Here is a 23,942-nt window from a genome sequence, read left to right on the forward strand (position 1 = left end):
TCACTGAGGGCTGTGAAGCCCAGGCCGGGCCACGGGGCTGCCGCCCCTCCTCCTGGGAGGGAAGGGGAGCCCTGAAGGTTCCAAAGAGGGACACAGCCCCTGGTCTGGGACTGCCGGGTCCTTTGTGTGAGAGAGTCCCTTCTCTGCAATATTCTCCCCTTGGAAGACGATCTCAGAGTTAAGACCAATGGTGGGATTCAAATAATGAACAAACGGTTCTCTGCTCTAGTGACCGTTTTAAGTATTAAAAAATGATAATACTGAAAGGTAGTTTATTATTTCATGCACTTAAAACTTAAATAAGAACAGTAAGCCTGACCAGGCAGTGGTGCAGTGGATAGAGCATTGAACTGGGATGTGGAGGACCCAGGTTTGAGACCCCCCAGGCCACCAGCTTGAGCGCGGGCTCAAGCAAAGCTCACCAGCTTGGACCCAAGGTCACTGGCTTGAGCAAGAGGTTACTCAGACTGCTGAAGGCCCACCGTCAAAGCACGTATGAGAAAGCAATCAATGAACAACTAAGATGTCACAACGAAAAACTGATGATTGATGCTTCTCATCTCTCTCTGTTCCTGTCTCTCCCTCTCTCTGACTCTCTCTGTAAAAAAGAAAAAAAGAACAATAAAAGAGGTTCACAAAACTAGATTTGAAGAATTTTTAAAGATTAATGAAAAAATGTTCAATAATACCTGACAAAAAACAATAAAACTGGTTGGCCCAGGCACTGAGTATCCACCTCAGGTGCTAAAAAAATGGTTCCAGTTTCAACAGAGCAACGCCCCAAATGGGCAGAGCATCGCCCTCTAGTAGGCATGCTGGGTGGATCCCAGTCGGGCGCATGCGAGGGTCTTTCTCTCTACCTCCCTGCTTCTCACTTCAAAAAAATACAAAAGCCTGACCAGGCGGTGGCGCAGTGGATAGAGCATGGGACTGGGATGCGGAGGACCCAGGTTCGATACTCTGAGGGCGCCAGCTTGAGCGCGGGCTCATCTGGATTGAGCAAAGCTCACCAGCTTGGACCCAAGGTCACTGGCTCGAGCAAGGGGTTACTCGGTCTGCTGAAGGCCTGTGGTCAAGGCACATATGAGAAAGCAATCATGAACAACTAATATGTCACAACGCGTAACGAAAAACTAATGATTGATGCTTCTCATCTCTCTCCGTTCCTGTCTGTCTGTCCTTGTCTTTGACTCTCTCTCTCTGTCTCTGTAAAAAAATACAAAAAACAACAACTGGTATTTAAGATATTTCCATATTGTCTTTTTTTTCTTCCCATATGGTCTCTTGATTGGTGCCCTCACTTGCAGTTTTTTACAACTACAGATAGAATGAGCACTGCTAGGGGTGCTTAGAATACGCTGTTGGGCAGACTGAGATGGAGAGCTATGGGACCCCAGAGTTAGGTTCGAAGCTGCACCTGCTGGAACTGCGAGGCGGGAACCCAGACAGAACCTCAGAGACAGCTGAGCCGCGGGTCGCTGGCCCCTGTCCGTCCCCCAAGGTCATGCCTCTCCCGCTGTGCCCGAGCAACCTGGTGGCTAATTGTGCCACTATGTGTGTAGCACTTTGCAAAGACGCCTTCAGAAATTATGCTACTGAACTGCTGGGTTATCAGGGGTTGGAGTCAAGTGTTTCACAGATTATTCCATTTGGCTTTTCCTGTGTGACTCTACCTAAGTTATCTGCCTTCTCTGGGCTGCAGTGTGCCCAGCCAGGAGAAGGCCATAGCCAGCACTCCATGCAGTGACCAAGAGACGACTGGAGGGACTTGCCGGGCTTCCGCCAGCCTGTGGGGTCGGCCGACACGCTGCGAAAACTCATTCCCTGGGCTCTAGAAAGCAAACCCAGATGGATTCGTAATCTTTCCTTCAACCCAGCTTGTGAGCCCTCCATGCTTCTGGAAGCTTCTTCCTTCCCTCGCCTCAGAGCTCCTGGGCGAGCCCTGTTCCAGGACGGGGGAGTTCAGGAGAAGTTTCTGATTCCTGTGCGGCTCTATTTTTATCTGGAATGCATCTTCCTGCATTGCCAGCGATGGGCGCCGCAGGAGCCGGGGTTGAAGTGCGTGGTCAGCGGGACCCGAGCAATAAATAGCAGCGGACGGAGAGACTGATCCGCTATGTGGGCAGGAAGTCAGACGGATGGACAGGCCGCTCGGAGGGGTCTGTGCCAGGAACGGCCTAATTAGTCCCTCTGGCCTCCGTTGTCCCAGGAGGATGAGGTGTTTGCCTCTGAGCGCTCCCAAGTTGGGGCATGTGTTCCGCGGTGCGGGTCCCGTGAGCACTGCCCACCGGGCAGGCACTCACCCCAGGGCCGTGGACTGCCTGCTTCCCTGGCCTCATGGGGAACTCTGGTGTCCTGACTAGAGGTGAAGGAATCCTTTCACCTCTTCTTATGAAATCGGCATTTGGTGCTCAGGCTGGGACAGGGATGAGCTTGAAGCAGAGCAGGAAACAGTGAAGAGGGACCTGTCTTTCCCTCCAGCATCTGTTCACAGATCTGAAAGTCCATGGTCCCAGCACCTCTAAAGCAGCCCTCTTCAGAGTTTTATCCCTGTGGTGTCTGCCTGTCCCCTGCTCCAATGGGGCAGCACCACGGCAGGACTGATGACACTGCCTGTAGAGAGACACCCGAATCAGAAAGCCCGGGGACACTTTTAGCACAAACAAAGAAGAGAGCCCAGGAAGTGCGTGCACCTGTGTGTGTGTGTGGGGGGGGGGGTACATGGGGAGGCCAGCTTGCCGCTGAAGGGCACGTGCCCTGTGCTTGGAGGCCGGGAGCCCCAGGGAAAGACAGAGCTGGACCCTCCCAGCTTGGGCAGCGGCTTGCCTAAAGAGTGAGTCTGCATTCTGTAACAAACGCCGTCATCATGGTCACAAAAAAAAGCTGAATGTCTCTGAGACCGGACATTTAAAAAAAAGTTATTAAAACCAGGTGGTTTTGTAGGCTGTGTGTTACAGCACCGAGGTGAGGTGGCCACTTCCTGCACTCGCTGACTCACGCAGCATGTCTCGTGACAAGGGCCCAGGGGAGTGAGCGGAGTCCAGGGTGTGTCCTGGCCCTCAGGGAGTCTGCAGGCACCCTAAGGGGGGAGTGATCACCGCAAACCGATGGTCTGCACTGGGGGCTGACCAGGGGCGTGGACCAGCGTGGAGAAGCCTTCTTCCTTCAGCCAAAAGGAACAGAAAGGTTGAGGGCTGAGGCTCTCTGTGACACGACATGCCAACACCTACCCTCCATCACTGCCAGGGCTCCTGGGAGGACCCCACCGCCCCAAGTCACAGCAACCCTTCCAAAGGCCTTGCCCTGCACATTCTGTGAGGGAAGCCATTTTTAATCCACACGACAGCCTCCCGGGGGTGGTGGGTGGGGGTGCTGCTTCTGTCCCTGTCTCTGTACAGAAAGGTCAAGTCACATGCCCCAGGTCACCAAGCTAGTCACAGCTGGAACAACTTGGCGGTTGGATGCAGGCCGGTGAGTCCTTCTCCGCCAGGCTACCTGCCTCTCGTGCACTAGTAATGCGACAAACAGCGGCTGACTGCTTCTTTACCCCCCAGGCACTCGGTCGGGCAGAGAGGACAGGGCACTCAGGTTCGCATCAATCCGGCGACGGGTACCTGCTCACCCGTTTCGTACACTTAACAACCCCCTCATACCAGTGCCAGTCACCAGCTCCCCTATCCCACAGACTCCTCCGACCAAGTGAAGGGGACCCCGATGCCATCACCGCTACAAGGAATGAGGCACTCGGGCCCGTCTGCCTCCCAGACCCCCGGCAGCCTCCAGGACGGTGCCCAAAGGTTTTATTGCCCCCAGAACCCAACAGCACGACTTAACTAATCAGGAACTGGGGTTGACTCAGTGGTTCTTTAAAAAAGTCTTTGCATGTCGGAGCCAAGTGCAAACCGCAGTTCAACGACCTGGTGGTCACAGCACCTCCGCCTCTGGCCACCTTTCGCCTGCCTGGGTGCACGCGGACACCGAGTTGAGCAGAGCGCCCGTCTTGTTAACCATCGCTTCCCCTCGATTTGCCAGGAGAGACCAGCAGAGACCAATGCCAACGTGGACAACTCGGCACCCCCCTCAGTGGCCCAGCTGGCCGGGCGGTTTAGGGAGCAGGCTGCATCCGCCAAGGAGGTGAGGCATGGGGCAGGCTTCGGGGAGGGGGCTGGAGGAAGGGGAAGTCTGGGTCAGGCCCAGAGGAGCGGGAGGGAGGAAGCTTGGTAATGACCAAATTAGGAAGAGAAGCCACAAGAGGGGTCCCCCTGAATGTGAGGAATGTCGCCAGGCTGGGCCTGGGCGGGATGTTTCTCAGGGAGCCAGCTCACACTCAGGGAGGAGGGGGAACAGGGGAGCCCCCACCCCCACCCCGGCCTGCTCTCCTTCCTGGAGTGGGAGCCCGGACCCAGTGCTCCCTCTCTCATCCACTGGTAGACAGGCAGGTCTTGCCCAGCTGTGCCAGGCCTGGGCCGGCACAGAATAAAGACGCCCCCACACCCGGTCCTGCCTGGAGCCCAGGAATCCCAGTGAAGAGGGCAAGGAGGAGGCCCATCCTGATAGGAAACCAGGGCTTAGGAAGGAAAGGGGTCCAGTGACCAACAGATTCTAGAAGAATCCTGCTGGAGAGAAATTAAAAAAAAAAAAGAGGCATTATAACATTGGAGAGATGCAAGCTAGATTTTCTGGAGTCACCAAGCCTCAGATGCCCACTAGAAGCGAGGGACGGGCACACCGGGGTGGGGGAGGTTTACCAGCGCCCGATAGGGGTACACGCGGGCATACGTGTCAGGCTTTTTTAGGTGCATAATTTTGAACTTTTGTTTCCTGGTCTGGAAAAAACGATCCATAATTTCTAGCCATTACGGGAAATGTCCTAAAGGGCAAAGAAGATGTAGCACTGATCAAAGGGGCTGGCAGGGCCTAGAGCCTGGATGCGGGTATGGTCCGGAGGTATTTCAGGACGGTGGTTGCCGCAGGGGAGGGTGCCGCAGCAGAGGATGGCCTAAGAGACTGGAGGCCGCGGTCCTGGTAGCTGTGACATGGAATTCATCGATAGGACTGATGGCCAGTTTCAGGGACATACCCCCTGCCTCATTCTTTCATCCTCCTCCAGACATCCCTAAACATCCCTGAAGCCATTTCCACTTCCTTCTTCTCCCTCCCTGTTGCCTGACTGGCTCTCTCTTTCTCTGTGTGTCTGTCCGTCACTGTCCCTCCCTCCAGATGCCAGCCAGTAAACCCGCCAGAAGGAAACCGCCCTGCTCCCTCCCCCTGTTCCCCCCCAAGGTAGAGCTGGGCCAGAACGGAGAGGAGGTAAGTGCCACAGACAGACGTGCTGGCTGTCCACGTGCTCACTCGTTCGGACAGGAAGGGGCACATGTTCACACATTCAGACCTTCGACACCTGTGTGGGCAATTTCACCATTTTAGATTCCTGGAGGAATCTCCCTGACCCCTTCCCCGCTATCTTACTGAGCCTCCCTTGTGATTGGTCAGGGGCAGGAATGCTGTTTTTCAAGCCTGGAAATTTCAACAAAGAGAACAAACAGGCCCTGAGGTTTTACCAAGCCCCCACCCCACCCCACCCCACCCCACCCCACCCCTAGCGGCCCCCCACGCCCAGGTCTGCCCTGCGCGGCCTTCCCTGTGGAGAAGCACCTGCAGAGAGGGCTACACATACCTCAGGCAGAACGTAATGTGAGAACCGGGACTGCCTATTGTTTGGAAGAAACCTGGAGCCCAAAGGAGGCTCCTGGCCTCAGCTAGAAACAACCTCCAAGGCTACCAACACAGTCCTAGCGCTGGGGTCATAGTTCCCAGCCAGCGGATGCAGCTCCAGGTTGTGGGCTCACAAACTATGCTCAGTTATCTAACTGTGGCCAGTAGAGCAGCTTCTCCGTGCCCTGTCCCGGTGGCCCATGAACCTTCACGGTGGTCGTGCCATGGGCATGTCCCCTCGTCCCGCCAGCCCTGAAACAGAACAAGGGAGCCAAGGACAATGCCCACATCCCGCATCGCCCCCCCTTACTTTCTGGGGACCAGCATCCTGACAGTAGACCCTGGACACCCATGTGAAGTTGACCAAGCCTCATGGCGCCTCCATTTTCTCCCCCTCTAAAGGGAAACAGTTGGAATAGCTCCGTGGTTGTTAAACCTTTTTTGCTAACCCAGGGGTTACACGCAGAAGCCCACCAGGTAAAGCAGGAACTCACAGCTGTTCCTGGTCAGGTGGGGAGAGGGTGGCCTCGAGCCCAGTCTGCTCTGAGAACACCTCCCCCCCCACACACACACACGGCAAGTAGGGGTCTTCCGGGATGAGACTGCCAAGAAGCAGAATTGTAAAAAAACACACTAAGTTTTTCATCAGGGTCCCCTCCAGCACTCACATCATGATTGGCGGCTTCACAGAGTTACGGACCAAGGTTCTGACCAAACACAAAGCAATGCTTCTCTTTACCAAGGAGACCAAGGGGGCTGAGTTCTCCTTGCGACCTCCACCCTCTGCGCTTGGTGTCCCTGAGGGCCTGGACTTGGCCCCAGAGAGTCCCTGCGCCTCACTGAGCCAGCTTCCTTTTTTTTTTTTTTTGTAAAATGGGACAAGAACATCCCAGGCAGATGATGGGGGCTGAGTGGGGACGTTTTAGTCCCTGGATGAAAGCACGTGAGTCAGGTTAGTCTAGGGGCTTTGGGATCCACCCCATGGGCACCACCGAGCTGTGAAACCGCATATTACAACCACAGGAAGAAGAGCAGGGTGGATTTTGGAGGGAAAGCCCCGCCAGGCCGCCCACGCTGAGGAAGGACATGACTTCCCAGGATCTGGATCTGTGACTTCTTGTCACTCTGAAATTCAAATGAACGTAAAACAAGGTCCGGTTTCGCCTGGCCGGTTGGGCGGCATCTGCTGCCCCCCACGCACACCCACTTTGCTAACATAGCTCAGCCAGTAGGAACCCAAACGCCGGGAGGCTGGGAGGCAGGACTCAAGTCAGGGCGCCTCTCAGTGTTTAATGCACAGCGCCGGAAGGGGTCTTCCCACCCCTCCTCACCCTTTCCCTTCCCCTGGGCCTGCACAGGCCTGACACAGTGTGGTCAGCGCCTCTAGACCGGGTGACCATGAGTTACCCCTCTTTGGAGTGCACCAGTGGCCAAAAGGTGTTTTAATGTGGCCACAGACTCTGCCTTGTCTGTCTGCTTGGAGAAGGGGGGAGAGCGCTCCCCTTTGAAAAATCAGCTCCATAACTTCTAGACATTCTGGGAATGTCCTCTATGAACAAGATAGATACACTGGCCCCAGTCACTTGCCTGGAGCCGCTTGTTAAATGGTATTAAAGGAAAAGCTGCCACCTGCTGCCGTTCAGAGGAACTACATCAGCGGCTACACAGGGTTTTTGGAACCTGAGGTGGCTTCCCATGCCTGTCCTCGGGTGAAGGGGCCAGGCTGATGAAGTTTCCACTCTGTTCAGAAAGTAGTGGTCAGTGGGGGAAGAGGAGAGTTCACAGTACTACCAAGGGTGAGCTTTGTCAGCAAGACTGTAGCTGCAGCTTCGAGAACAGCCGGAGAAACACCAGCTCATGTGCAATTTCCACCTTAAAGCACAGAATCGAGGACAGCCAAGCATGTGCCGGATGCTCTCTGTACCTGGCATGGACCCAGGTTCCTTGTGAGATGGTGTAAACGCAGGGGGGCCAGAGGCCCCTTGGAGCTGGAAGAGGGTTAGAATCACTGATTCCAGCCCGCCTGCCTGGGTCTTGGTGGAGGAGGCCAGGTATCCATCGGTTCCTGTCAAAGCAGAATTAGAAGGAGCTGGGGACCCCCTGGGCCCCAGCCAGCGACTGCCCCGCTGCAGTCCTCTGTCCTGAAAATGCTGGGTTTTAAAAAGGTCACAGGGGTTTGGTTGAGTCGGTCTCCTTCCTTCACCAAAATACAGTCATCCCATTCGATACAGATAGCAGAACATCTCTAAGGGGCTGGTGGTGTTCTTCTCACTATGACTCAGGTGAACTCGTCCATGGAGGTGAGTGGCAAGGCCTCCAAACTACAGGAAAATCCCTTCTGTGCGCCCTGGCCTCTGTCCAACCACATGAAGTGTCATCACTGTCACCTCCCACCTTCTCCTTCTTCTCCTTCTCCTTGTTCACCATCACCATCGGTCCCACACGGGAGGACCAGTATACCCATGGAGCCCGGCTCAATAGTTAGGAATTGTGCACAAAACAGAAAGGGGTCAGTCTTTTTCCCCCCGATAAGACAAAATCAAAGACAGACAAAATTCCGACATACGTTCGTCGCAAGACAGGGAGCGTCTTGAGGAAACCCAGCGCCAGCCCGGGGGTAGAGTAGATGCTCCCGCCTGTCTGCTTCACCAAAACAGACAGGCCGTGCTTTGGGAAGTGATTGCTCATGGTGGGATTTTCCAAAAATATCATTCATTCGGGGTGGTGGGGATTCCTAGGATACCTCTGTCAGGTTTCACTCCGGGTCTGTGGTTTCTTGGCCTGTTTGTGAATAACAGAAAGGGGCTCATTTTGCCCTTTCTGTATGAAATTCCCTCCAAGTGTTGGCTCGTGTTGTTGAAGGCCATGAGGTGTAGAGAAGTCCCCCTTCCAGACATTGTTCCCTCATAATGACCGTGAAGGCGTCCTTTCTGGAAAAGGAGACCTCCTGTATTTTGGACATCTGTCCTGCCCACTCTGAGTCATCGATTCAGTGGTCTGTCTTGCTAGGTGGACAGATGGGGGAGGGACGGAGCCGGCCTCACCTGGGCCCTGGTAAGGTATGCGGGCCATTGAAGCTAAGAGGCGAAACCAACTTCCCCTCCTCCTCTTCCCCTCGTGGCTTCTGGGCTCCAGCCAGAACCCTGCCTCCTTCCACCTCACTCATCTGGTTGTTTTGGTCCGTTTGATCTACAGAAATCGCTGCCCAACGCGAGCCACCTCCCCAAGGTCAAGGTGAAGAGCTCGCCTCTGATTGAGAAGCTTCAGGTAAGTGCGGCGTGGTTGCCCGTCCCAGCCTCCTACCTAGCACCCCACCCCTTATCCAACCCCAGCTCTTGTCCAACATCTGTATGTTTTTGTGTCACCCAGAGAGTGGACCTCCAGTAACCAGCTAGTAGTGACCACACTGCCCTGAAAGCTGAGGACCTTGGCCTGCAGACAAAGGGTCCTTTAAATAAGGACCATGTTAAAGTATGAGTTCACGCAGCTAACACTGAACAGGGGCGGATAGGGAGCGGGATGCCTCAAGAGTCTTGTGGGAAAAGGACAGGACAGCACAAGAAACAGTCCAGGAATAACCAGGCCTTCTCCCCCCTGAAGATCTGAATGTGGCCACAAGCCACGTCAGCCCCACAGAGGGCTGACAGCTGCTCAACATCCACTGCACTGGCCAGAGTCACTGTCTTAACAGCATTCTGCTGACCTCCCCCCCACACACACACACACCAATCCCCAGTGTGCCCAGAGCTGATGTGGGACACCAGTGAAGCGTAAGTCCTTGCATTTGAGCTCACAGTCTTGGGGATACAATAAAAGACAAACGAGGGAGTAAATACCAGAGATCTAAATGATAACGACCGACCCTTACCGCTCCAGACGGGGGTCTCTCGGCCCTGGCATTATGTTGGCTGGGTCATCTTCTTGCATGGGGCTGCTGTGTGCCTGGAGAGGTGTTTCCCAGCATCCCCAGCTCCTCCCCACAAGATGCCAACAGCACTTCCCAGCAAGGTGTGACAACAGGAAGGTGTCTCCGGGACATTGGTCATCCTCTCCCGAGAGCAACCCCCCCCCCCAGGTGACAGCCACTGCTCTAGTGCCATGGACCAGTGCAGCTAGTAACTGTCCAGGGCCTGAGTGAGAACGGTGTGGAATGAAGAAATAAACTCAAAGAGAAACAGGATTGGATCGGGAGGCCTCTGCAATGCCTTTAGCTTGCAAGAGAGAGCTCTCTACCCCCAAATCGCTATATTTATAGGGCATAGTAAAGTCATTAGCAAATCAAAGAGATCATTAAAACAAAGTCACATTTCCAAGGCAACCCAAGAATTCTCGCAAGTGCAGAAAACTCCCAGCATACATAACATCTTTTTTTTTTTTTTCACTTTTCTGAAGCTGGAAACAGGGAGAGACAGTCAGACAGACTCCCGCATGCGCCCGACCGGGATCCACCCGGCACGCCCACCAGGGGCGACGCTCTGCCCATCCTGGGCGTCGCCATGTTGCGACCAGAGCCACTCTAGCGCCTGAGGCAGAGGCCACAGAGCCATCCCCAGTGCCCGGGCCATCTTTGCTCCAATGGAGCCTTGGCTGCGGGAGGGGAAGAGAGAGACAGAGAGGAAAGCGCGGCGGAGGGGTGGAGAAGCAAATGGGCACTTCTCCTGTGTGCCCTGGCCGGGAATCGAACCCTGGTCCTCCGCACGCTAGGCCAACGCTCTACCGCTGAGCCAACCGGCCAGGGCTCATACATAACATCTTAACTTCACAAAACAAAGGATAAAAAGAAAACTGCCGCCAGTCTTTCAGAAGAACAAGGGGGATAGGAGGAGAAGAAACACTCCAGCACCACAGCTAATAGGGAGGTGTGGAAAAAAACTTAGCCTTTAGCAACTTAACCAAGCAAGTGAGGTGGGGGTTTGGGCAGCCTGTCAGCTTACTGCCAGTCTCCCACACCCCTGTCCCCCAAAAATCTAAATCACAAGTACCCTGTCGGCTTGAGGTCCCCAACACTCTGGAATTCTGGAGACATACCGAGGCCAAGTCGCCAACAAGCTACAGCAGAAACTCACTTTATCCCTATTTGAAACATCTCCTCTTCTCTCAACAGGCCAACCTAGCCTTCGATCCATCCGCCCTGCTGCCGGGGGCCTCCCCCAAGAGTCCCGGGCTCAAGGCCGTGGTATCCCCATTTCATAGCCCGCCGTCCACTCCCAGCAGCCCCGGCGTGCGGCTTCGTCCCGGCGAGTCCGAGGAGGTGCCCATCAGCTTCGACCAGCCTCCGGAGGGCAGCCATCTGCCCTGTTACAACAAGGTGATTGATGGCTGGGTACGGAGGCTGCGGTTCTGTCTGTGGAAACATGGGTCCCTGGACATCCCTGACCTAGCTCTACCCTGTGTTGTCCACCCCAGAGACAAGAGGACACCGTTGAGCTGTAGTCAGAGCTGCTGATTAACAACAGGGGGGTGTCTCTGCCCTGTGTGGGATCCCAGGGCTAAGATCAGCCGTCTCCCTCTCTGCCTGACTCCTACCCCATTCCCCCTCCAGCCCCCTGTTAAGGGTCACCAAAAAGGCAGGCTTGGGGGTGGAGAGCAGTATCCTTGGTAGGAGGAGGGGTAGGAACTCAGGACTGAACCCACCTACACAGTCATGTCAAAGCTGAAAACCACAGCAAAAGGCCTGCTCAGTGATTCATGTCGGAAGGTGGGCAGGGTCCCTTGGACTTCACACACCCTGTCCTGGCCTGGTGGGACCCCTCGTCAGTGCCCCCGGCATGGGCTCAGAGCACTCTTACTGCAGGAAGAGATCTCGGCCCAGGCAAAGAACATCCAGGGTGGCCCCTCTGCAGGAAGACGTGTGGCCGGGCGGTTTCTGTGGATGCCCGCCTGCTATTCCGTGTGTGATCTCCTTCACCAGACCCCTGGCCCCGCTGGGAGGTGGTAAAAGTCAGAGGCACAGTCCAGCCCAGTCCAAGCAGGTGCCCAACAAATATGGGGCACCAGGCAGAGGCCAAGATTTCAGGGGTCTAATGCCAGGAAATGGCAAATGGGTGTGACTTCGGAATAATGGGTGGAGAGAGTGGCCTCTTCTGGGCCATTCCAGAAAAATCTATCAGGGAAGGAAAGGTGTAGAAATGGGTGGGGCCCAAGGAAGCAAAGTGGTGGGCAGAAAGGAGGGGCGGGCTCAAGGCTGCTGGCTGGACAGTGAGGGGACATCCTGCAGTCCAGGGTGACAGAGGACAGGGCCCTGGGGACAGCCTTGTGTCTCCCAGGGTGTCAGTGGGGAGTCTGGGCATGGAGCGGGGTGCTCACCTGGTTCTCATACCAGGGTTTTAGCATTCTGGTGGCAGCCAGGGAACAGGACAGGTTATTTCTGAACCTAGCCAGCCATGAAGGCTGGGACCATGGTCTGCTATAGGGCTGGCCTCCCCGGGGTCTCAGGAAAGGACCTGGAAAGCCTTCTAAACCTCTGTAAGGGAATCAGGATGGACCACTACCAAACGGAAGTCAGTGGAAACATAAAATGTACGAAAATAAGGTTTAATGGAGGCACGCACATTATCAAAGGACACATGCCTGGCATCGTCGGGCTCCTGAGATAAACATTCCCACTGACCCTCTGAGGGGGTCTGGAGGGCCTAGGGGAGGCCTGCTTCTCAGGGACACACAGCTGCCTGGGGAGGAAAGGCGCTTCTACCAGCTCTGCAGGGCACTCTAAGATGCGGCTTCTGGTAACGGTGCGCAGGAGTTCCAGCGAGGAAAGGACCCTGGCTGCTCAGCTTTCCCAGGGCTGGTTAGCTTTATGGGGACAGGAAGGGTCCAGCTGGGGAAAGGGAGGAAGCTGGTGACCAGCCGTCCAACTCTGCCCCCCCACTCACCGAGGTCCTTGGGCCAGGGCCGGGCTACCAGCAGGCCCGTAACCCTCTTCTCGGTTGGGTTCAACCTTTGTCCAAGTATAATTTTCAAAATGTCAAAACGTGCCTCTTCTACAAAACAGGGATAGATTTTTATTCAGCCAGTCCATTTACAAGGACACCTGCCAGATGGTAAAACTCACTCAAAGAACAATTGAAGAACTGGTTACTTATCTATAGGAGATGTTAAAAACCAAGATTAGAAGGAAACAGCTACAGTAGACAAAACCAATGACTGTTTACCAGGTAATAAAACCATAGGTTACCTTTTTCACTGGATGGAAGGCATGGCATCTTCAGGAGACAGAAATCTGCGGGTTAGCCTGACCCGGCAGTGGCGCAGTGCATTAGACTGGGACACAGAGGACCCTGGTTTGAAACTTCGAGGCTGCTGGCTTGGGTGTGAGCTTACCAGCTTGAGTGTGGGGTCACTGGCTTGAGTGTGGGATCATAGACATGACCCCATGGTCACTGGCTTGAAGCCCCAGGTCATTGGCTTGAGCCCAAGGTCGCTGGCTTGAGCAAGGGGTCACTCCCTCTGCTGCAGCCCATCCCCCCTCAAGGCACATATGAGAAAGCAAGCAATGAGCACACTAAGGTGCTGCAATGAAGACTTGATGCTTTTCATCTCTCTCCCTTCCAGCCTGTCTGTCCCTCTCTCTGTCTCTTTCCACAAGAAAAAAAGAAATCTCCGGCCAGTGGTCCGTCCTCCTCCCTGATCCCTGGGCAGGCCTGCAAAGCAGATGGGGTGACACCCAAAGAACCCGCCGTTTCCTCATGGTCTTTCTGACAGGTTTGGGGTAACCTTCTTTTAACACCCTCTTCCAGGTGCGGACGAGGGGCTCCATAAAAAGGCGCCCTCCCTCCCGCCGGTTCCGGAGGTCCCAGTCGGACTGTGGAGAGCTGGGAGATCTCAGGGCGGCGGAGTCGTCCCAGGAGAACGGTGCCCAGGAAGAAGCCGGGGACGAGGTGTTCCTGTCCAAGAGCAAGGCCCCAGACCACTCTCCCCCCGGCGAGGGGGAGGGGGGCAGGGAAGGCAGGATGGCCCTGGGGTCCCATGAGAAGCCCCCTCTGAGGAGGACGCCCAGCAGGACGGAAAAGCAGGAGGAGAAGGCCCGGGCGCCAGAGGACAACCTGCAGCCCGAGAAGGCTGTCCTGGATGCCCAGGGGGAGGCTGCCCAACTAGCCCAGGCCCCCCGCACAGAGGCAGAGAACAGGCGTGGGAGCCCCGAGGAGGAGAAACCGCATGCTGAGCCGCAGGCCGAGGTCTCTGCAGTGAAGGAGGAGAGGGCCACAGGGGAAGAGGAGCCCCCACAGCAGAGCCAGGACACAGAGCGGCCGCAGGAGGAGCCTGTGGGGCAGGGGACCCTCCACAGCGCCCCTGGGGAAGCCGAGGGCAGCCTCACCACCGAAGAGGGAAAAGGCCATGGAAAGCAAGAGGAGGGCACCGCTCCGGAGCCACGATGCAGCCCAGGGACCAGTGGTGAGGTCCCCAAGACAGAGGTAGGTGGCCCTGCTCCTTCACCTGGGAGGGCCGGCCCAGGGCCACGCGGGCCTTGGTCACCTGTTGGGTTCCTTTTGGTCCTATCCCAGATCTGCCCAGTGCACGGTCACAAGGGCGCCGGACTGAGATGAGCTGTCGCTGATGCTGAGACAGGAGGACAACAAGAAAAGGAGGCATGTCTCATGCTCTCTCAGGCTTCCTGCTGACTCAGAGGTCTGGCGCCGGTCCGGGAGCCAGACTCCGCACAGCTCAGGGACGGGTGCCCCTGCGCCTCCACTGAAGGTGCCGGGAGGCAAACATGAACACTCGGTGCTGTCGTGGGACCAGTGTCTCCCTGGGCACATGAAAGACAACAGAACAGGGCAGTGGGGAGGGGACCTCCTAGGGACACCCGCCCCAAAGCATAAGGAGGGAGACATTGAGTGTGTGAGGAGGGCAGGAGGCAGCAGGAGAAGCTTCCGGCAAAGGTGGCTTTTCAGAACCTGCGTTTCCTCACGGCTGTCAGACCCCCAGTGCCCATGAGGAGGCTGGTAACTTGGGCCCTATATGGACCCAGGCTGGTGGGGCCTCACCTACGTCTTCCCCTTGCACACACGCCCTACCTGAACTCACCTGCCTGCCTCAGGGGCAGAGCCAACCCTGCTGGGACCCAGAAGTTCCACAGAAAAAGCTCCTGGTCCTATTCCCTATCACCGACCCGACAGGCTCAGAAACCCGGTCACCCTCAGGGCTTTCCCTCCCCTTTCCATTCGTTCGTTCCTTTGTTCATTCCCTCGTTTGTTCATTCATTCACTCGTTCATTCATTCGTTTGTTCGTTCGTTCGTTCATTCATTCATTCACTCACTCAAAACATCAGTTTCCTGACATGTTAGCCTTTTATCTGTGTTTCTGCTTCCGTTTCTCCTGTTTGTGTAGTCCATTCTCCATACAGCAACGAGAAGGGCATGTGTGTGAGTGTGAGCATGAGGGTGTTTAGATCATTTACTCACTGCTAAAATTACTCACCTCCTCTGTTAGTTTCCTGGGGTGACCATAAGTTAAATCAGCGCGACAACAGAAACGGATGTCTCACGGTTCCGGAGGCTACCATTCCAAAGTCAAGGCGTCGGCAGGGTTGGTGCCCTCCAGAGGCTCGGAGTTGGGAGTCTGGTTCCAGGCCTGGGCCCTCACTGCTGGTGGAGTCTGCATTTCCTGGTACTCCTTGACTTGTCACGCCAACCTCTGCCTCTGTCTTTACCTGGTGTCTCCCTGTGTCTGGGAGTCTCAACCCCCCTCTCCCATCTCTTACAAGGGCACCAGTCACTTGGGTGTACCACACAACTTCAATCCAGAATGTTCGCATCCTGAGATTATTTTTTATTTTGTGTGTGTGTGTGTGTGTGTGTGTGTGTGTGACAGAGAGAGGGATAGACAGACAGGAAGGGAGAGCGATGAGAAGCATCAATTCTTCATTGTGGCTTCTTAGTTGTTCATTGATTGCTTTCTCATATGTGCCTTGACTGGGGAGCTACAGCAGAGTGAGTGACTCCTTGCTCAAGCCAGTGACTTTGCCAGCAACCTTTGGGCTTCAAGCCAGCAACCTTTGGGCTAAAACCAGCGACCATGGGGTCATGTCTATGATCCCATGCTCAAGCCAGTGACTTTGCCAATAACCTTGGGCTTCAAGCCAGCAACCTTTGGGCCAAAGCCAGCGACCATGGGGCCATGTCTATGATCTCATGCTCAAGCTAGCGACCCTTCACTCAAGCTGGTGAGCCTGCACTCAAGCTGGTGACCTCAGGGGTCTCAAACCTGGGTCCTCCATGTCCCAGTCTGATGCTCTGGCCACTGTACCACCGCCTGGTCAGGCTCATTCTGAGATTCTTAATTATACCTGCAAAGAACTGATTCCCAAATAAGACTGCACTCACAGGACTGGAGTTTAGGATTAGCTATATCTCCTGGTGGGATACAACCCGGTACATGTCCCTGCCCCCTTGTCCCATGGCTTCTCGGTGCCCTCAGAATCAAACCCCAACCCCTGGGAGGCCCTGCATGGTGGGGCCCCTGCCCAGTTTGCCCTGTTTCTCCCCTCCCCTTGCTCCAGCCACGCCTGTGGTTTTTGTTCTCAGATACAGCAGGCTCAGTCCCAGCTCAGTGTCTCCTCCCCCTGTCCCATGTTATCAGCATGGTATGTGTCACCTTTCTAAATTTCCTTCTTTTCCTATTGTCTCTCTCTGCTCTTTCCCCCACGGTGTCCCCCTGCACCTGCTCCAGACCCCGGAACATGGTAGGTCTTTTACAAAATGTTGTTGAGCGAATGAATGAGTTTTAGCAGAAGAGAGAAAAATTGCTTGACGCAAAGGAAATAATCTCTACAAACATGACCACAGGTATAAGAAGGTTTGATGTGTTAGTGGGGGGGACTCCTCAGAGGGTGTCACATTTTTTCCGCTCCAACTGGATTGGAGAGAAGCAAGTATGAGTCCCAAAGACTCACGAGGTATGACGACAACTTGTCTGTCAGGGGGGCTGAGTCCTGAGCAGGTCCTAAACACAGAGGAAGTGAACGGTAATATTGTTCACATGAATTTTGAATCGATAGCTATTTTCCTGTCCTTGTACTCACGGGTTGGTCTTTTATTCTCAATTCTTTCTGCTCTTTTCCATTTCTATGCTGGCTAAGGTCTCTGAGCGGTGTCTCAGGGTAATAAGATTGAGTAGGTAAGAAGCTAGGGCAGAGAGGATGTGGGAAGCCGGGCATCAAAGAAGAGGGCAGTATCACCTCGTAGCTGAGGGCTTAAGCTCTGGTCCCTGAGTTTAAATCCTGACTCTACTGCTTAACTAGCTGTGTGACCTAGGGAAGTCACTTGACCTCTCTGTGCTTTAACCACCCCCATTGATAAAACAGAGCTAACAGAAGGACAACCTAACTCATATTGCCTTTGTGGAAAATAAATGACTTAAGGCATGTAAAATACTACACCAGGCACATATCATTATTATTACTATTACTGCTACGATGGCTACTGTTGCCTGATCTAGCATCCCTGAGGAGAGATATGTTGGTGTCAGGATTTCCCCACTCTCTTCCCAATTCATTCTTTCCTCCTCTGTTCCCAGGGTGACACCTCTGTCCAGGACACTAAAATGTAATGACGAACCTATGGTGCCTTGTGACAAGTAGCCAGAGACGTCTCCTTGGAAGTAGCAGCCACAGTGGTGGCAGCAAACGAAGCCATCACAGAAGTAGACTGTGGGGGGAGGTGGTGGGGGCTGGAGTCAGCCTGAAGACACCAGGTCACTGTTCCTGGCTTCTCCCTGCCCCAGACGGACACTGGACTTTTATTAGCTTGAGTTTGTATCCTTTGATGGACTTGGTTAAAAAAAAAAAAAAGTTATTTAAAACAATTCACTGTGGTGACAATTCCCCAGGGATTCTGGCCAACCTTGGGGGTCCAGACCCTGTCCACACCCACCCATCCCTGCAGCTGACCTCAGGAGTGGACTCTGATGTAGCCAATCAGATTTAGGGTAAAGTGACAGCCGGGCCAGGAACAGAAGAAAACAGGCGGCTGAACCACTGACTCCTACAAGATACAAAAAAGACCTTCAACTGGATCAAGACAACCTTTCGGCACGGTCCAAATTTCAGCTGGTAAACCAATTTTTAAAGCGTTGGACTGGGAGAGCTTAATGATAGAAAGAAACATAAAATAATAATAATAATGCATGTGTTGCAGCGGCAGGAGCTTTTCTGGTCCTTTAGTACCCTTGCTGTTGACACACTAAGAGGTTATGGACTCAGCTCACCCCCTCCCCATCGGGGAGGAGGAGGGTTAGGGTTAGCAGCTCCTCGGGGACTCCCATGGGCAGGCAGAAAGTTAAGGGGTTTCCAGGCTCTGCTGCATTCCTGCACCCTGAGGAGGATGGCTGCCCTTTGATTCACCCTGGGAGGGGGTCATTTAGTTTGCACTTTCAAAAGGTGACCCTGGAGCATGGGTGAGAAAGTTCCTGGGAGGTTCTCTGAGCTCTGGGATGTGCACATGACAACATAATAAAAGCATCCTCCCTAAGCTTCCCAGGGAGGGAAGCTGTTCTCAAAGGGAAGCCAGGTTCTCCTTCCCAACTCAGGAGGATTAGGGACTGAGTGGGGGTCTCCAGTCCCTTCTTACCATGTAGCACTTGCTTTTATATGCTGTTGGAGGGGACAGGAGGCTTCGCAAGGAACAAGGGTGAGGGGTTGCGGGGGGCTGACTCCTAGCCTCTGCCCTCTTCAGGCACTCCTGCTGAAAGAGGCTAATCCAAATAACTGAGTCATCTTTAGGGTTGGGCCTTCAGAGGTGAGGCCGTCCTAATGTGCTGACTCGGCAATCGGGGCGGCTGTTTCTCTGGAGGTCTGTGAGACCACACTCTCTCCTCCGACTTCAGAAAATCATCTCCCGAACTAAAAAGGCCTTAACTCACCGCTGGTACCTCAGTGTTCCCACCTCATTTACAGTTCTCCTTCCTGATGCCAGTATAGTGCTAATATTTGGGATATATGTGTGGTTTTTTTTCCAAAACTTTTAAAATATAGTGCATCTTCTAAAACATGTAACCGAGTGAAGACTGATACTATAATATAATAAGCTTTGTATTTTAGCAGAGTTTCAAAGGCGTGGAGTGTCAGTTATTTCGAGGTCTGTATAATATCTGTTTATCTAGCTATCGTCTATCAATCATCTGTGTAGATAGCCATTGGCAGAAATGTACCCCGCCCCCTTCAACAAAACATGGTTACAGGGTTTTATTTATATATGTCTCTTCGGGCTGTTTGTACACTCACACACAGACTCAGACATGAGTTATGTGAACATGTGCACGGTCAGGAGAGTGGGGGGACAGACAGGGGAAGCTGTCACTTCTTTAATTTAAGAATGGAATGGAACAGAAAGAGTAGGGTATGGATGTGAAAATAAAACTCAGTTTTTTCTTCCAGGAAGGTCTGTATCTCATCTCAGCAGATGAGAAGGGAGAGATAAAAACAGACCAAAAGTGTGACTTTGAAGGAGCCATGTGGGATGTGTCAAAACACCTTCCCCTCTCACAGGTTCCTCTTAGTCACTGTAATTGATCTACTTTGTACAATAAAACACAAAGGCCTCCCTCCCAGGCGTTGTTACTGTGATGGGAGAACTCATGGGGTGCAGGACCCATTCTCTGCTGCTGCTGCAGCCTGGCCGCTTAACAGCTCCCTTTCCCCAAAATGTGTCGCACCTGCATGGTTGATACTGGAATTTCAAACCTGGAGATGAAAGAGCCTGACCAGGAGGTGGTGCAGTGGACAGAGTGACTAACTGGGACGCAAATGACCCAGGTTCTAAACCCTGAGGTTGCCGGCTTGAGCGCTGGGTCACTGGCTTGAGCAAGGGGTTACTCGGTCTGCTGGAACCCCTGTCAAGGCACATATGAGAAAGCAGTCAATGAACAACTAAGGTGCCGCAACAAAGAATTGATACTTCTCATCTCTCTCCCTTCCTGTCTGTCTGTCTCTACCTGTCCCTCTCTCTGACTATCTCACACACACACACACACGCACACACACACACACACACACACACATAAAACTGGGGATAAAAGAAATCTATGTGTGTCTTAGGGAGCACCCAACCAGGGTCCATTCAGGATTTCCTAATCGGCTTGAAAGAAAACACCGAGTTTTGATACATACATATATATATATATGTATGTATATATGATCAATATTTATTTAGATGTATCCATACAGTTTACCCTTTCATCAAACTTTCCTTCTTGTCCTTCTGATTTTCCATCTAGGTTCATCCTACTTCTGCCTGACGACCTGTCTTGAGTACTTCCTTTCATGCAGGCCTGCTCGTGCTAATTCTCTGTCTTGATGTCCAGAGGTGCCTTCCTATCCCTTTTTCATTCTGAAGAATGTGTTTTTGCTGGCCATAGAAATCTAGATTGTCAGCTACCTTCTTTGAGTGCTTTAAAATATTCCCTTTGTCTTCTGCCTTCCGTTATTTTTATTGAGAAACCAGCCACTGGTTTAATCTTTGCTCTGCTGAAGGTGATGTCTTTTTATTATTGTTATAAATTTTATTATTACTGCAAAAATGCTGCATCTTTCTTCCTTCATCCCAGGAATAATAAATCCCACTTGATCATGGTGTATGATCTTTTTAATGTATTGCCAAATTCAGTTTTCAAGTACTTTGTTGAGGATTTTTGCATCTATGTTCATCAGGGATGTTGGCCTATAATTTTCTCTAAAACACATACAAAACACTGATTCTTCAGAGTGACAAGGCGAAGGAGAAAAGCCAGAATCATCCATCCACTCCCTCTGTAGTCCAGTGTGAAGTTCAAACCATGTCCTTCCTTGTGCAGAAAGGGGGACAGGGTAAACCCTGGGTGCTTTGAAGGGACTGTCCCACGTTTAAAAGGGGGCTGAGATGCCATCCCAGCTGCATGGGAAACTAGGTCGCCAGATGTCCAAGAGAAGCCTGCTGGCCTCAGAGCTCCAGCCGCTCTGCTCCCTGAGCTCACCCTGCCCGTGGCCCCGCTGGTCACACTGGTTTCAGCCTGTGACCCGTCGACCAGACACTCAATAAATATTATGTCAAATAAAGGAATGAATGTCTGAACAGGTGACCAAGTCATCACCATCTGTTGATTCTTGAGAGTCTAAAAGTGTAAGACAAGCAAATGGATGCAAATGAAGGAGCCCAACTCAAGCTGGCTGGTGAAAAACAGAACTGTGTCTAGTTCAGAGTCAGTCTCTCTCTCTTCCTCTCTCTCTCCCCACCTACATACTGAATATAAATTAAAAGAAGGAGAAGGACCTAAACATGATCACCCAGGCCACGTGAGAGATACCCAGGCCACGTGAGAGATACCCAGGCCACATGAGGATCTGCATCCCTCCGGGCTGGCCGTGTTCTCAAGCAGGCTCCTCCTTCCTAGCCTGCAAACCCAGTGGAGGGAGCTTATTCTTTTTCCGAAATAACTGCGGGGGAAATCCTACAGAGGCTTTCTGTAGGCCCCCGCGTGGATCACAGAGGTCCATATCTGAACCAGTGGTTCTGACCGAGAAGACGCAGGGGTCAGACTGGCTAGGCCTGGGTCCTATACCCTCTCCTTGGCACAAAGGTCTGGATGAGTCAATGCTATTTAATCGTCAAGGACTGAAGAGAAGCAGCGGGGTGCTCCAGGTGAAACAGAGGTGCTGTTCCCAAAAAAAATGATGCTGGGAAAGAAAAAACAATAAAAAAGAAAAAGTATGTTTTTAACAGGCAGTAACCTGAAACACCAAACTACTATTCCATTGTTCGCTGAAAAATTGAATCTTGTTTGACTCTATTCAGTTCTAGTCAGTGCCGTGCTCTGTGGCACAAAGTAGCAGGAACAGAATGTCTCTACAGGATGCAGGAGCAAATGGCTTCAGAATGTCAAGAGGATGGAGCAAATTTCAAGTGCTGCTCAAATACATAAAACAATTCGTCTTCATAAACCACCAACTGACATCAGGCTTATTTGTTCTGTAACAAGGTACTGCCCAGAGCCCACCGGTCACGGTCTGGTGTTCCTCACTGTGCAGAGCCCTGGGCATTACAAATGCTCGATGTATATTTGTTAAGCAATGAGTAAGTGACGTGGTTTTCAAAATAGTATTGTTTTCAACATTTATCGCTGCCGAACCCCTCCCTCTTCCGGTACCAAGGGCCTGAGATGCCATCATTAGCAATGGACTCCACGGGCTCCTGTCTTCCTTCACAGCCAAAACGCACATCCTGAGAGCGGTCGTGGTTTGAGCCTCCTTCGTCCTTACACCTGGAGTGGAGCTGGTGTTTGAAGCCTTTCGCAGAGGGGGCAAGAGAGAAGCAGAGCAGGACACACAGAAGTCCAGGGGCAGGAGATCTACTTTTCTCATTTCCAGTCTTGCGTGGGGCGACCCAGGCTCCCATGCAGCCCTGGGATGTCCTGTCCAGACCAGAGTGGCCGTGGGTGCTGAGGGGACCGTGACTCCAGGCCTGCCCTCAGATCCCAGGAGAGCCGTGGGAACGCTGGAGAGGCCCCGCTATGGTCAACCAGGCAGGAAACTGTGGTTCTTTGGGACTTTTCAGGGCGGGGAGGTGGTGATGAATACGTTAAAGTATATGCCTCACGGCGAAAAGAGAGCCACAGCATAAAACCATCCGCCTCAGAAACGGGAGCAAAGAGACCTCCTCCTCCACCTTCTCCTAATCCTGGAAGGTTGTGGGCTTCCCCCTGGGAACAGCCAATGCCCAGATCCTGGCACAGCTGCTGAGAGGAGATGCTGTGAGGGAGACATGGAAAGGGGCTAGGAAACTCCCATGAGTCATGACTCTGGCCCTACATGCTGTCATACATAAAAATAAGAGAGAACTACTGGCTCTTGGACAAGCCTGCAATGTCAGTCCTCACACTCATCAACTGTTTCTGTTCAAATGGAGGGACACATGGTCTGAATTGCTCTTTAGAATTCAGAAATAAGGTTTCTAGATGACTATACAGCTGGCACTCAAAGGGTGGTATTACCAAGAGGCAGACAGACACTCATTCCCCTCCAAGGAAAGGACAGGACCCCCAACACTAGTCACTACTGTTGGGCTCTCTAAGGAACAGTGGGTGCTAGGTGGAACCAGGCCCTTAGGGGTGACAGCCACAGCCTCACTGACCACCTCTGGAAACACAACAGGAAAGCAGGAAGAGGACCTGCTTTGCATTACACACAAGGAAACACATAGGTTTCTTTTCTTTGTGATTTAAAAACGTTTAGTGCCTGATGAACACTAGACTTACTTGGGCGGGGGGGGGGGGGATCACTTCATAAGGTCTATAAATGTCTAATCACTACGTGAACACCTGAAACTAATATACTATTGTATATCACCTATAATTAAAAAAATTAAAAATAAAGGTCAAAATATCTTAATTCTTCTCGCAATAAAAGCAATACACCTTTATTTTAGAAAATTGGTAGAGGAAAAGAAAATATTTTAAGTCAATAAGAAATTACTCCTGCCTGACCAGGCAGTGGCGCGGTGGATAGAGCATTGAACTGGGATGCGGAAGACCCAGGTTCCAGACCCCGAGGTCGCCAGCTTGAGCGCAGGCTCATCTGGTTTGAGCAAAAGCTCACCAGCTTGAGCCCAAGGTCGCTGGCTCAAGCAAGGGGTTACTCAGTCTGCTGAAGGCCTGCGGTCAAAGCACATATGAGAAAGCAATCAATGAACAACTCAGGTGTCGCAATGCGCAACGAAATACTAATGATTGATGCTTCTCATCTCTCTTCATTCCTGACTGTCCCTGTCTATCCCTCTCTCTGACTCTCTCTCTCTGTAAAAAAATTAAAAAATTTTTTAAAAAAGAAATTACTCCTAAGTACCCAGAGATAACTAGTGTTAATATTTTACAGATTTTCCTCTAGTTTTTTAATGCACATATCCGCATTTTTTTAAATTCTTGGTTGTTAAAAACAACTGGAATATGACTCTACACAATCGTGTATCTTTCTTTTTCGTAACATACTATCCCCAGCCTGTCTTCACAAACAATCACAGTTTTGATCGTGGGAACTAGACAACTTGTCCTGTTCACTCAGTGACATCCAGAGCAAGACCAAGAGCCCCCAGGGGGTGGGGAAGTGGGAAGAAATGCAGGTGTTCTGGTGTGAAGCCCTACTTTTTATGATCTAGACCTTAAATTCCTATCACTTTTATGAGCTTATACATTCTCAAAACTCAAAATAAGGTAAAACTTTATCAATAAAAAAACAGGGTTGAGGCAACTCCAAAAGTTCATT

General features: G+C 52.5%; 1 protein-coding gene across 5 annotated transcripts in view; it reads left to right on the forward strand.

The window, feature by feature from the left end:
• The window catches only part of RCSD1 (RCSD domain containing 1), a 52,910-nt gene extending 29,838 nt beyond the window's left edge, over nucleotides 1–23,072 (forward strand). For 3 of the 5 annotated variants that reach the window (XM_066261058.1, XM_066261059.1, XM_066261062.1), the window contains 7 exons: nucleotides 4,033–4,134; nucleotides 5,221–5,310; nucleotides 8,911–8,982; nucleotides 10,820–11,023; nucleotides 13,452–14,126; nucleotides 14,217–14,300; nucleotides 17,231–23,072. In XM_066261058.1, coding sequence (XP_066117155.1) covers nucleotides 4,033–4,134; nucleotides 5,221–5,310; nucleotides 8,911–8,982; nucleotides 10,820–11,023; nucleotides 13,452–14,126; nucleotides 14,217–14,258 — 1,185 coding nt within the window. In that variant the 3' untranslated portion in view covers nucleotides 14,259–14,300; nucleotides 17,231–23,072. The remainder of the gene's footprint in view (nucleotides 1–4,032; nucleotides 4,135–5,220; nucleotides 5,311–8,910; nucleotides 8,983–10,819; nucleotides 11,024–13,451; nucleotides 14,127–14,216; nucleotides 14,301–17,230) is intronic. The other 2 variants (XM_066261061.1, XM_066261060.1) reach the window with 2 other exon arrangements.
• Nucleotides 23,073–23,942: the final 870 nt, after the last annotated feature.

The sequence above is a fragment of the Saccopteryx bilineata genome, chromosome 2 (assembly GCF_036850765.1).
Source record: "Saccopteryx bilineata isolate mSacBil1 chromosome 2, mSacBil1_pri_phased_curated, whole genome shotgun sequence".
In the NCBI taxonomy this organism is placed as follows: Eukaryota; Metazoa; Chordata; class Mammalia; order Chiroptera; family Emballonuridae; genus Saccopteryx; species Saccopteryx bilineata.